General features: G+C 44.0%; 2 protein-coding genes and 1 non-coding gene across 3 annotated transcripts, besides 5 other annotated features.

The window, feature by feature from the left end:
• The first annotated feature begins 5,482 nt into the window (after positions 1-5,482).
• On the plus strand, positions 5,483-5,557 carry trnP. Its single transcript has one exon. It is a non-coding gene; the product is annotated as a tRNA-Pro (tRNA).
• Positions 5,558-6,728: 1,171 nt separating this feature from the next.
• On the plus strand, positions 6,729-7,114 carry nad1 (NADH dehydrogenase subunit 1; one part of a trans-spliced gene, as the record gives it). Coding sequence (YP_002000548.1) covers positions 6,729-7,114 — 386 coding nt within the window.
• Position 6,730, plus strand, in nad1: a sequence feature (C to U RNA editing).
• Position 6,943, plus strand, in nad1: a sequence feature (C to U RNA editing).
• Position 7,035, plus strand, in nad1: a sequence feature (C to U RNA editing).
• Position 7,036, plus strand, in nad1: a sequence feature (C to U RNA editing).
• Positions 7,115-12,930: 5,816 nt separating the features above from the next.
• Positions 12,931-13,773, minus strand: cox3 (cytochrome c oxidase subunit 3). Its single transcript is given in 1 exon segment — positions 12,931-13,773. A coding segment is annotated over 1 exon segment (843 nt).
• Position 12,975, minus strand, in cox3: a sequence feature (C to U RNA editing).
• Positions 13,774-13,813: the final 40 nt, after the last annotated feature.

Below are 13,813 nucleotides of genomic sequence, written 5' to 3' on the forward strand. Positions count from 1 at the left end.
ATCTGGGATCCGCTTTCACTACGCTGGGTATGGTCCATCCCACAACCAAGTATCATAGCATCCTGGTCCGGATCGATGCCGTGAAGCATCTTATTCCTGTGGTTCTACAGCCGTAGGAGAAGATTGGTTTGGATTTCTCGCATCTTTTTGATAACTTGTTTTGCGAGTCTCCGACCAGGAAAAAAGGTATTACTTTACTGAACTGACCCCGGGCGTGTTAATATCAGTTGAAACACGCTTTGGTCCCTCATCCGTGAATCAATCCCTAGCGGGTCTTGTCTCGCCTCCAAGTAGATTATAATCAATATCGGTATCTATGGACGGCTATGGCTATTGCGCTTATCAATTCAAAAATGAATTGATTCTTATTCTTTGCATATATTCTATTCTAAGAGCTTCTAGAGCATAGAATCTAGCACCCTCTTTTCTTCCTTCAAAGCAAGCTTCAATCTTTCACGACCGACTTCAAGTAGCCAGTATCCTACGTAATTCATTCTTCTCCTTGCTTACTTTTCAGGGTAGTCTCGGCTAATTCGGCTATTAAACTAAGCCTTTGACTAGTATGGTATGAATTCCTAAAGCAGTTCACCGTGTATTAGCTTCCCCCTTGCTTTCCTGGCTTGGCCACTAGCAAGAACAGCAACCGACTCTACTTAATAAACTGCTGCCACTTCCGGGGAAAAACTCTAACTCCTAACTCAAACCTAACTAACAAAATCGGCAATTCGTAATGCTCTCTTCCTTTCCAGACCCCTTTTCAGGAGCGCGCGTGACTCGATGAAATTCCAAGATCAACCATTCCCGAGGTCGTGCGGAAGCTGCTAAGTGGAAGAAGTCCATAGGTTCAGTAAAGAAGAAGGAAGGCGTACTATAAGCTGAACAAACACATTTGATTCAACCGGCAGAAGTTCACGAGAAATTAAACTCCTTTGACTGCGCTAGTGAACTCTCTAGTTCTCATATATAAATAAAAAACGAATTCATTCAGTGATTTAGAGACAATGACAAATCATTTGTTGGTTGCGGATCATCTCACTCAACCACACTTCAGTGATTGAACATGGGTCGGGGCCCCTATTTGACAAGGGAACTGAACCCATTTCATTGACCTTCGAACCGCTCTTGCCCTCCCCTTTCACTTCCATAGTGGTCTTCTTTGGCCGGCCCACTCATTTCACTCTCAAGCTCTCTGAGAAGATTCAAGATGTTTCGAATTCTCCTTCATGTTCGTGCTTTAAGTCAGTTCGTACTTTTCAGTATATAAGAGAATGACTGAACTCGCGTTGAAAGCTACTAAACAACGGCTGACAGAGACTCATAAGAGGGGGAGCGGTAGCAAAAATGAGATCTTTCGTCTAGACAGAAGAGAGATCCTTTCCTTCCTTTCTATAGGAAATGACTGATGTTGCTAAGTCACCTTCCGCTGCTCTTGCGTCATCCCTTTTCCAATTCTTTTTGTATGGCTCGGTTGCATCCGATTGATCGATCCCTAGTCACTGATTACATGCATGAGTATTGGCTTTGGCAAGCAAGTCAAGGAAAGAAGAGGAAATTAAAAGTTCCCTGAGTTTGATGGTACTAAGTTAGATGTCACAAATAGGAATTCATGGCCTACTGTATGCATGTATGTGCTAAAAGAAGATCAAAAACCGGGGAATCACTTAATAAGAAATTCTAACTATTGTTCAAAACTCAAAGTACCACTGAAGAAATAGAATTAAATGGTTAACTAAGAATGAGAGAATGAAAAAGCTGAGTAATAAACAAGGAGTGGCTTGCTATTTATGATGACGAAGAGCTGGTACAAGCCACCTTCAGGACTGCGATGAAAGCAATCTACATCTACATGATTCCAAGATAGTAAAAGATAGAAAGTAAAAATGCTATGGAACGCATGGTGAACAACCTGCGGGAGCACGGTAATCCCGACGAGTAGGATCTAGAGGAACTCAGGCAGAAGTACTGCCTCCTTGATTGGATCGCATGTCAACTGGCTTTTCAGAGACCTAAAAAGACGAAGCCCCTCTCCTCTCTCTGTAACTAGAGAGGTAGGCAAACCTGAGTTTAGAGCCACCTCGATTCGGGATGTCGGAACACCAACCGGATCGGAAACCTCATCCTAAACTTACTTCGGAATAGGTTCGAGAGCTTCCATTTCAATGTGTCTTTCCAAAAATCTTTGGTATGCCTTTTCCTGGTCAAAAGGTTTGTTTGGGAAAGCTTCTAAATCTAGGGTGAAATGTCCCCACCCCCTGGGGCAGGATAGTAAAGAGCTGATTCTAGGGAAAGCTAGGATTTCACTTTTCTCTCAGCCATCGAGTTGGAGTAGTTAACCATCTATATGCCGTGGAAGAATACGCATAAGCATTAGTTCTTGCCCTTCCAGTGTAAGTGGCGGATCAAACTTTATCCTAGTTTTGCTAGCCTGCTTGTTTGGTTTGCTAGTTCCTGGAAAGACAACCCTTGCTTTGATTGAAGGAAGTGAGCGGACAATACTGTTCCTCCAAGTCAGCTCTTAGGATAGGGACAGCCTGTTCGATAATGCGAATAATGATCCTGCTGTAGATACGGTACGGCTAACCCAATTGATCTTCTCATCGGCTTATTTCATATCCGGAAGTGAGCACACTAGCGCGAAAGGAAAGAACTTGCAACGAACAAGCGACGGATTGCCTTCCTTCTTCCTTGAAGGTTGGACTTACTCGAATTACTACATTTCCTGTTTCCGCTAACCCTGTTTGTTCGCATATCAGGTTCGGCTTGAGCGCAGACATCGGATCGTATTGATGGATATCGCATGCTAGTGAGTAACCCTTTTTCCCTGTGGTCGAGCTTTCTCCCGTACTGCTTACATCTCTTTAGAAAGCAATAGATCTGTCCTCCATCTTTCAAATGTTCAATGAATGAACTAGATCGAATATAGCTAGCTTTCATCTCATCTTTCCTTTCAAACTGATTAATAAAGTAAGAAACCTATTCATCTATCCTATCCCTCGGCAAAGCAAAGCAGACAAGGAGACCTACTAGTAGAGAGAGGAGACCTTCTAGTTGATCTGCTTGGTCGCTGGATATGATCAGTTGCGCGATCAGCACAGTCTTTTATAGGGCTTATAGCTTAGGTCTCGTTCTTATATGCTACCTAGAATTATTTAGAACTTAAATCTTTAAGCATGTGCTTAGTCAAGGAGGAAACTACTGAAGAACAAAGAAGTCGTCTTTGGTCAGTGAACCAACTTTTGCCGAGCCCCCGGTTCCTTGAATGAAGCTTGACCTTCCTAGTCAGAGGCTTATTCCTTTTTGCACCCTGCCCGCTAGCTTCAAAGCGGATTGCTACCTAGCCAAGGCAGCTTGCTCCTAGTGACGGTCGTTACCTTTTCAATAGCTCCCATCTTCCCAAACAGCTAGCTTTCCTAGTCCTTGGGATATTCCTTTCTCCGGAGAATCTGTATCTGTCATTGACGGCAAAGGCTACTATAAATTTGTTGATTTGCAGGTGTTGAAAAGATTGCCAACAGAACGAAAAGACGGTTGTAATTCCTAACCCTTGCTTTTAACGAAAGTGAGCTAGCTGCTTCCATATCGATGACCCAAACCTGGTACACCCGGGTTGCTACCAGCAAAAACAGGAAGGTCCAGCTTTGGCATTGGTGCACTTGCAAAGTACTCCTGCCGGCTCTGTGCTCTCGACCGACTTCCGCATGTATATGTGGGAATATTCTTCTCACTGAGAAAGGAGGGGTGAGCACTTTTCTCTATTTATTGTCTAATTTATTTTTGCACTATGTTGAGATTCTTTTCTTGCCGGTGTGGTAGATAAGAATGCGCCGAATAAGTGTCAGGATTCCCATCCATCACAGAAATCGATCATTCCTTGGATTCCTCACTTTAGGTACCTATTATACTCGCGCTTCTTTCTCTTTCTATCTTGCCGGCTTTGGTTTCAGTCAGAGGATGGGTGAGTCGTAAGGGGATTGGAATGGGAAACTTTGGGAGTCCTAACTCTTTCCTAGGAGTCAAAGTTACCTACCGAAGGAGCCATAGTAATGAGAAGTGGGGACTGGGCCTGCCTTGTTGGAACTCTATTTTCCCTTTCTCTGGAGCTTCCACATAAGATAAGATTCAAGAGCTATAAGCTCACCTTGGGGTTCCTTATAAGCACTTGTCTTCTTTCTAACATCACCAGGTGTCAACCCAACCGGTTCTCTTCGTCTATCCTTCAGTACGAGTTATCCGGTGCTTTGGCTTGGATTCCTCCCACCTGAGCATTCTACTTCCCCCTATTGGACATTCTCCTTCCCCCCTATTGGATTACTAGTCTCGCCCTCTAGTTACATACTATCTTCTTACGTTACATACTATCTTCTTACAGTGGATCACCATCTTGACAGCAACCTTTCCTACGTTCATGCGGGAGCCTTGATTTAGTACTCGGGCAATGCCTATTGCTCTGTTGCCTAGAAGTCTCATACATATGTATAGGATCTCATCCATATTATCTTATAGGAAGAGTAGTAACTACCTGCATTCGTATATTCCAAAAAAGAAGAAAGAATTCAACCTAGTAGAGTATAACTTTGCTTGCCTAGCCTTTCAAAGCTATTGTTTGATTCTAGAAGGACCTTAGAGTATTGTCACTGTTCCACTGGAATAAAAATATTTGTCAGTGGTCAGTTTAGTTCGAACAACAAAGTGAGTGGCTGGACTTCTAGTTTTGAACTCTGGCTAGAGTAACCAACCATCGAACCATCTCCAGGTCACAGTCACCCACCAGGAAGGCATAGAGGCAAGACAGAAAGTCAAGACAGCAGGAATCGAACCTAGTCATAGTAAAATGATCATTCAAAGTAGACTTTTGTCATAGGGCAAAGGAGCTTAGAAGGGTGATGTAGGGAAGTAGTAAGGGATGAAATCACTTAGATGTTGTATGACGGAACGATGACTTAATGCAAACATTTTAGCTTGAGAAATGACGTAGGTGATAGACTCCGTCTTTCTTTCCATTTTTGATTGAGAAAGCGTCTGGCCCAAAGAGGTCTACAGTAGTGCCTTGCGAGGTCGTAGACCCGGTAACCCATCGTTCGCCTAAGATCGAAAATGCGATGTCACATCACTCTTCATTCAGTTCAGTCCATTTGCTTAACACATGCATGTCCAAAGAGATGGCGATGACAGTCTCTCTCTGTCATGTCAAATCGAGATTGTGTGGGTGTTCAGTATCACAATCCCTGTATTCTAGGTTCTGGCTGGTTAGAGCAGAGGACTCGAAATCCTCTTTAGCTTTGCGCGTTGGACTCTAAATCCTAACAGAGTGGTTCGATTCCACCTCAGAACGACCTTCACGAAAGTGAAACGAGACGAGAATTGTAGGCTTCTTTCCTAAACTAAAAGCGGTGGTTCCCGCCTCCCTGTGCCTAAAGCGGGGTGGGCGACTGCGGTTCGAGTCTTTATCGATCGGGTAGATCCATATGTTCTGGGGGGGAGACGAGGTGTAGCGCAGTCTGGTCAGCGCATCTGTTTTGGGTACAGAGGGCCATAGGTTCGAATCCTGTCACCTTGATGTGGTATTCACAGGGGCCGAAGTGCAAAGCCCCGTAGCCTATCCGTGGTCGGGAAGGCAGGCGAAAAGCGCACACAAAATAAAAAGAAAGCAAAAAGCTTATTTTGGATTTTTTTAACCCATTATCAGGCTTTTGGTATTCTATATCTATATAATATTATAAAGCTATTTCACTGGTTTGATTTACATATTTCAGTCATGTTATTTGTCTAGCCTTCAATCAGAACCCCACCGGTTCCGAAGATTCTTTCGGCATCACAATGTGCTTTTGGAATCTTCCTATGAAACAAATAACATTCTGGAACAGTTTAGGACAGCTCAGTAGAAAGCGAGCTTTTTTCGCGTATAGCCAACCTCGAAGCCCAATTAGCGCACGGGCTGCCCCCTCAACTCAACCCTGGCGAGTACGCTAACTTGGTCAGGGAGCATTTAGACGGTGCAGTTAGTATTGACCACTACCGCCAAGTCCATAATTAAAAAATTGATGAAGTCCACATAATGGAGCTCAAAAGCCGATTAAAAAATCTACTTTTTGAGCATCTTGAAACCGCACATAAAAAATATTATGAATGAATCACCTTACAATAACATACGAGAGACAGCTTTCGATTTTTTCGAACAACAAGTCGAACCCAATGAACAATTCCATTCAAAGGAATGTTCTAGAGGGGGCCCTTTTCCGCTATATTCGCGATATTGAACAAAATGGAAGAAATTCTTCACGATTTCTAGAGTTCCGGGATTACTTCACTGATATCGATTTTCGCCTAAGCACGGCCTCTAGGTTAGTTCAAAGTGTAGTACAACGAACTATCGATACACCGAAAACGAGTAAAGATGGGTACATAAAATGAAGACATCGTGGATTACCCAAATTGGGACAACGATAGGACATTTCACTTTCTTTCGCAATATTTCTGATCATGACTCAACCACTAGGAAAGGGGATTGCTTACTCTCAGCCACGTTTTCGCTTATGCTTAGTCAAGTGAGGATTCCATTCGAAGTAACGTAACAGGAGCACCATCTTAAAAACTTCTCGGGATCCGGAGTTTTTCGAGAAAAGGTCCCATCCTTCAATATCATGATTGGGTCAACCAGGCCAGATCATAAGTGAATTTGATCGGGTCGACCAGGTCAGGCCCGATCATGAGTGAATAGAAAATCGAAAACGTACATAGCTGTTCCAGCGGAAATACTTTGTTTAATTCTACCACTTCTACTAGGAGTAGCCTTTTTAGTGCTAGCTGAACGTAAAGTAATGGCTTTTGTGCAACGTCGAAAGGGTCCTGATGTAGTGGGATCGTTCGGATTGTTACAACCTCTAGCAGATGGTTTGAAATTGATTCTAAAAGAACCTATTTCACCAAGTAGTGCTAATTTCTCCCTTTTTAGAATGGCTCCAGTGGCTACATTTATGTTAAGTCTGGTCGCTTGGGCCGTTGTACCTTTTGATTATGGTATGGTATTGTCAGATCCGAACATAGGGCTACTTTATTTGTTTGCCATATCTTCGCTAGGTGTTTATGGAATAATTATAGCAGGTTGGTCTAGTAAGACGGGGGGCGGCCGTTCGGTCGCCTATGATATACGGACCAATTGGTCAAAAATGGGTTTGTGCCGCAGGTGTTGAACGATCTACTCTACACAGGTGTGGGCTTACAGGGCTAGGGCTCATAAACCCTTTCTTTCATTCGGGTCGGTCACTTTTCCGGGCCGGGATCGAGAAGTGGAAGTCATAAAAAAGAGATGTTTCTCTTCGCACCTCAGATCAAGAGGAAAGGTAGCTTGTCAAGCTGGTCTCACTATTGGAAATTCTAGCTTTCTTTTTTTTTTCAACGGCTCTTCTTCTTTGTCAACGCTACTAAGGACCTGACGGTTCGCCTACTGGATGAATGAAAGAACATGAGAAAGGGTTATAAAAGAAAAGGCGACGAAAGTCTACTACAGTACAGTCAAAGTCAGCGGCTGAGTTTGCCTAGCCTCGCCTACTAAAAAAAAATAGTAGGCGAGCGAGTTAGCGAAGAGGCTTAGGGATAAGAGAGTGTCAGTGCGTACGTAGCCTTCATTCTACTACGCTACACAAAGTCACTTAGCTCGACGTTAATTAAGAGAGTAAAGGAGGAATACCCTACATAGAAGAACCGCAGTTCGCTTACAAAGGTATAACCTTTCGCTCCCCGGGGCAAAGCTGCTTCGCACCACTGATAGACTACTTAATTAAGATTCCATTTCAAAGGCGCTACTTTGTTTCGCAAGCCTTTGTCATTGTCAGTCAACTAAGGTTGGCCCTCGGCCCCCTGCGAATCCGTAAATCAGAGAGCATGCCGCAAAAAAAAGGATGGTCCCCTATGCATTGAATTCTTTCCGGAACGCAAAGAATTCAAGTACCTGACCCCCCATCATGGTGAACCTCTCCTTGTGATCGGGATGAGGTAGATGCCTCCCAGCCGGGGAGCGGATCGAATCGGAGTTTCCTTAGGTAGCCACCGACCTACAGTTCTCCTTAAACTTCTGTGCTTGGTGGAAAAGAAGCGAACAAAGGTACGCTCGCTTGCTGTCTTGTTCTCTGCCGCGGACTGGGATCGCTCGCCAGCTAGGCCCTCTAGAAAAAAGTTGGAGCAACATTGTATGAGAACATATTACCCATCTTCGGGGACAAGGGGCGGAACGACCTCTCGATCTACTTACTGCAGCCCAGGACGGGCGTCGTCGTCTAGGCGTGACTTCTTGTTTTGATCTCCCCTACGCCTAGGACGTAGTCTGGGCCAAGAGCCATAGTTAGTTGCTGTTTCCATTTGGTTCTTCTTTCTCGTTGTTGATACCGGCAAGACCCAGCCAGATGATGATGTCTGCAGGTTGGTAGTGAGAGGACTCTTAGTACCCGCAAAAAAAAGGGCGCTGGTGAAAAAAACAATCATTTGATTTAGTTTCTTGCTCTCCCTTAGCAGCGGGAAAGGAGTCTATCTATCTGCCTAGCTTTGGTAGATTTCCCCCAACGCAATTCAAAAACGGAAATTCCACGAATCCTTGAGGTGGATAAGTCCGACGACTCAGCAGCAGTGCGGAATTGAGTTTCTGGTCCGGTGGATCTGATCTATAGTTAGGGGGCAATACATACCAAAAGGTTCGAAGAAGGAAGGCGCAGTATATAACCAACCCACCCATAGCCGGTCTAACTGCTGAGAGAGAAAAGTGCTTTTCTTTCCCTAAGAGTCCTCAAGTACACACAGCTATTGCTGATCCTTTGCGAGATCAGGATGAGACCCTTCAGAATTTATAATCAATCCATGTTAGGTCAACATCGAGACAGAGCATCTCTGTTGGCTCTGTCAAGGAAGTGAAACAGGCATTCCTAGGTTGGGTGGGGTTACCATAGGATTGACCCTCAGTCAGGCCTCCGATTCCAAGGAGTTGATTCAGCAAGTTCCCCGTGCTACCCCGCGGGAAGTCTAATCGGATCAATCGGTGGTTCCGTAATGAGTAGTCGAATACACATTGAGGGGGCCTTGCCTCCTCCTTCCCGCCCACACCTTCATTCTTTTCCTCCTCTGATCTTAGAAAGCATACTAAACTTCACTCCAATCTTTCTCCATTAGCAACAAGAGCAGCTCTATCTATCGGCCCTTGATGAGTAAGCTTAGCTATACCGCTTAGGTTGCAAAGCAGCAAGCTCCCTTCTAATGCGTTATTAGGCTGCTTGGAGCCTTCCCGCTTAGTAAGCCGCCTTCGGCCCTTCCTCCTTCTTACTCTGTTTGGTATTCGCTCGCGGGTTTGTTTCCAGGTTCTTTCGTTCTTGGTTGGCTCTCTCTATTGTTGTTTGTAGATCGTGCGTCCTGCGCATTGATCCGGCAGCGAGACCCGCCCTGGTTGTAAAGCGAGCCGTCCTTCCTTTCATTCGTTGCTTTGTCTTCGGTTTGTTTTTAAACTAGACCTTCTCTCGGGACTGTGGTGACGAACCTTACTCTCCTCGGTCAAGTGGTTGACCCGTCTGTCCAATAAGTTGACTAAGTGAATGGTAATCCTATAGTTTGACCAGCCTGGGAAGAGTAGTCAGAGGCAATTCGCTAATATGGAGCTGTTTATATCGGCTTTCTTTCCTAACTAACAGGAAAAGAGAGACATGCGAGTTCGACTCTCGTTCTATCCATGTTCAGCAGTCCTTTTCCATCTTGGTACTGTTGATGGCAGTACCGCTCAACTACGAGATGCTTGAAAGTCGATGTATCAATAATGTTCCCAAGAGTAGCATCGAGCCTCGAAACGGCAAGCCATGCTTCAAGCTAAGTCAGTATGGATCTAATTGATTGCTAAACTGAAGGCTCTGTCGAAGATTCTCATTCTGAAGCAGGTGCCTAGCTCTGGAAGGATGGGCGGGATCATACCTATTTGAAGAACATTCTGTAACACTTGTTTTTGAGTGGGGAAGGAAAAGAAGCACACAAGCGAACAACCATCTAACCGTCAGTCTGAACTCCCAGTCCATCAGTAAGAAAAAGCTTCCGTTTCCATCATTCAGCAGTGGAATGTCTATCGTGATAAACCGTGTGATTTGAGCCTATCTATAGCTAGAACAGTGTGATTCTATAAGCTAAGCAGATGAGGCAACAAAGAACCTAACCGTCCTCTCTGATTGACTTCATCAGAAGATTCCTATGGTCTGGTTTACCTTTCTTCTTTCCTTGCAACCTTGGATCGATATGGTTCATTCCTGGGCTATGCTCTTTCAACGGTTGACAGAAGAGGGGGACGGGCAAGGATGATCAGACTGCTTGGTTCGTCAGAGGTATTAAAAAAAACCTTCTTTTTGGTCTTTTCTTTCTTGCCGCCACTTTGTGCCGCTGCAATGAGAGCGTAAGTTGCGGAATTTTTTCTTTATTCTTTTTTGTTTTGGTGCGCTCTTCCTTTTTTGAATTAGAAAGAAGGGTTCAGTGGGAGGGCAAGGGGTAGTTAAGTTTTAGGTTGGCTCTTTTTTTTTTACTGACTTTTTTTTCGGTGTAATTTAATAAAGAAGTAGCAATTGTTCATTTCATTTTTTTCTTCTTTTCTTTACTCAATCCAGCGAAGAAAAAGCAACTCCTTTTCCCCCCCTTCTTGCTTTGGGGGGTGGGATCCTGAAGCTGCCTACCTTTCTTTTTGGCGGGTAGCCGCGAGGAATGTACTTGATGACATCGAGTTTAAGCTATTCCAAGCCAAGAGATTCAAACTTTGATACAGTTGGTTTCATTGGTCCATTCTTAAGGGGAAGTCCCGAAACTTAACTAGTCAATTGAGAGGATCATTTCGTCGGCATACCCTGAAGAACGTACTCCCATCTTCCTTCACCATCCTTCCTTCTAACTGTACAAATGGAAAAGACAGAATGAAAGAAAGAGAATAGTAATGTAATAGGAAAGAGCATAAACTCTATGTCAATTTCCAGAAGTGCGAGTTTATGACTTCGAGTCTGGTTGGGGTACATCGTTTCTGACGAAGGCATCAAGGCTGACCCCACGAAGATCGAAGCCATTACCAGCTGGCCGATTCCAACGTCCATCCACGACATTCGGACTTTCCATGGCCTTGCTTCATTCTTACATTTCTTGCTTCTTTTTCTTATGCTTTTCCTATCTCTATTTTATTGACGTGTGCAATACTTCTTTCTATCTTGTGAAAGGTAAAAGCGTTATAGATAAGTGAGACACTAAACTACGGCAATTTGAGACTGACTGACTTTGATGAAAGTACACTACTTGAGAAACACTTCTTTTCTTATGAAAGAATAGTTACTACTACTTGCAGTTTTAACGTTTAAATAAAGTACGAAAAGGAAGTGATTGCTTAGGGGGATGAGTCCCTCATTGAATGAGGAAGCCTGACCTCGGTTATTAGAGAGTCTAATTCAGTAAGTAAGAACAATTACATTAGAGCAAGATCCCATTGTTCTCATGATCATACCTTTCTACCCAGTCTCGAAGTATGGTCTTCACCTAACCTCTTTCTATATACTTAACGCGACCCACGCCTACTCTCCCGGGCCTAGAAGGTTTGCAACATTCTCATGTTTGTTCACTTGACAGATTTCACACTCTTTCACTATGCTACACACGCCTTTCTTCATGCCAGGCCAATACACGTACCCCTTTTCTTCCTCTGGTAGGTGGCTAGAATGCCAGAGTGCCCTCCTCCTGGTGTGCCATGCATCTCTCTTATCAAGTTATTTCTGACATCACCCTGCTCGCCAACATAGATCCAGCCCTTCCTATTGAGAACTCCACCTTGTATCACCGGTTCGCTGCAGAGTGCCTAGTTGATTTTTTCCAAAACCTGTTTTCAAGCTCTTCAATTTAAAGAAGGTAAGCAATTTCTGCAACGTGTTCTTCTCGTAGCGCGTCGTTACGCTTGGAAGAGGAAATAACCACATTGATAAAGAAAGTTAAATATTGAAAGACTGGATCTAATACACTTCTCTTGATGCCGCAACAGGCCGTCAGGTTGGTTTTGGTGGGCTAAACAATGAACATTATATCCGTAAGGACATTCTTGAAGAATCAAAGCTTCTAAACCATTCCACTCACCGCGCATGTTGCTTGCTCCATCGTAACCAGCTCCCCTGGATTGATTTTGCTTTATGGCAGCATAAACTAATTGGCAGTAAGTGCTTCGATATGATGTGGTTCTGTATCAATCCTGAGGCCTGTATTAGTATCATAGATGGGTTTCCTTTTTTCTGAAGCTGGAGTACCTATGGAAGAGGCTTTACTTTTCGATAAGGAGATGCGGACTCGTATGCAGAGTTCTTTCAGTCGAGCAGTTGAGGGAACGAGTAAGATACGTTTGTCAGTCTACTTGAAACTCGATCTTTCAGGAATTAGTTCACTTGCCATTCAATCTCTTTTCCGAGTTCATGTCTTAGAAGGAGTACGCAATCTCCTTTTCTATCCCCGTGAGAAGCTGAACACTGCCTCCCTCTCAACGATGTCACTAGATAGGGACACGCATTTCTGCCAGGCCATAAAATCGAAATGAAAACAATCTCTCCCTCCTACGCTATGAAGGTACTTTTCTTCACCGGATTCGAGTGATTGTGATAGCTGTGGTTGGGCATCCGAGTGCTTCAAATGGCATGTTGTTTCTTAGTGCTTCCCTGCGATTTAGGGACTCCGCAATATTATTATATCCTGTCATTCTTTCCCTATTGAAGGTGGATTAACAACCTTTATTTGGTTGTATTCTCATTCATCTTAACCAATCATAACACCAATTAGGTGTGGTAGTTGGCCACTACTTATGAAATATCTCAAACCCACGAGTGATTTATCATAACAAAACTGTGCCCAGTTCTCTTTGTCTTCGAGCTTTTATTCCTCAATCCACTTATTCGTTCCCTTCTTTCATATACCTCCCCACCAATAGATAGAGACAAATGGGAATAACCGAACCACGTCTACAAAATGCCAGTACCATGCAGCTGCTTCAAAGCCAACGTGATGCTTCTTGGTCAGATGACCAAGATATTGGCGAATACCACATACGATCAAGAAAAGAGTACCTATAATCACATGAAAACCATGAAAGCCAGTTGCTAAGAAAAAGGTAGAACCGTAAATACTATCCGAAATAGTGGAGGGTGCTTGGTAATATTCCATTCCTTGAAAGCCAGTGGATACTAGAGCCAGTGAAACGGTTGCTACTAAAGCGTAAACTGCTCGTTTTTCCTTCCCCGCGAGTATAGCATGATGAGCCCAAGTTACGGCAGCTCCGGATGAAGGGAGAATAGGGGTATTAAGAAGAGGGATTTCCCAAGGATCTAAAACCCCAATCCCTTTTGGGGGCCAAATACCTCCGATCTCTACCGTAGGTGCCAAAGAAGAATGAGAAGAAGCCCAAAAAAAAGCAAAAAGGAACATAACCTCCGAGACTATGAAGAGAATAGAACCATATCGAGGTCCTAATTGTACAGCTTTTGTATGATGCCCTTCCAACGTGGATTCACGTAGAACATCCCGCCACCATACGAACATGGTATAAAGGAGAAATATTAGGCCCAAACTGAGAAGTGTTGCACCCCCTTGAAATGAGTGCATGTACATCACACCTCCTACGGTGGTTGCCAAAGCTCCGAGTGAACCCGAAATAGGCCATGGACTTGGATCTACCAAATGATAAGAATGCCTCTGAGATTCAATCATAAACCACTTTGCCCCGGTTGTATGTAAACCCCCCTTCACCCCCATCCCCTAAAGTGGTAAAGAAGGAGGCTCTTCTTTGTCTCAT

The sequence above is a fragment of the mitochondrial genome of Oryza sativa, assembly GCF_034140825.1.
Source record: "Oryza sativa Japonica Group mitochondrion, complete genome".
NCBI lineage: Eukaryota > Viridiplantae > Streptophyta > Magnoliopsida > Poales > Poaceae > Oryza > Oryza sativa.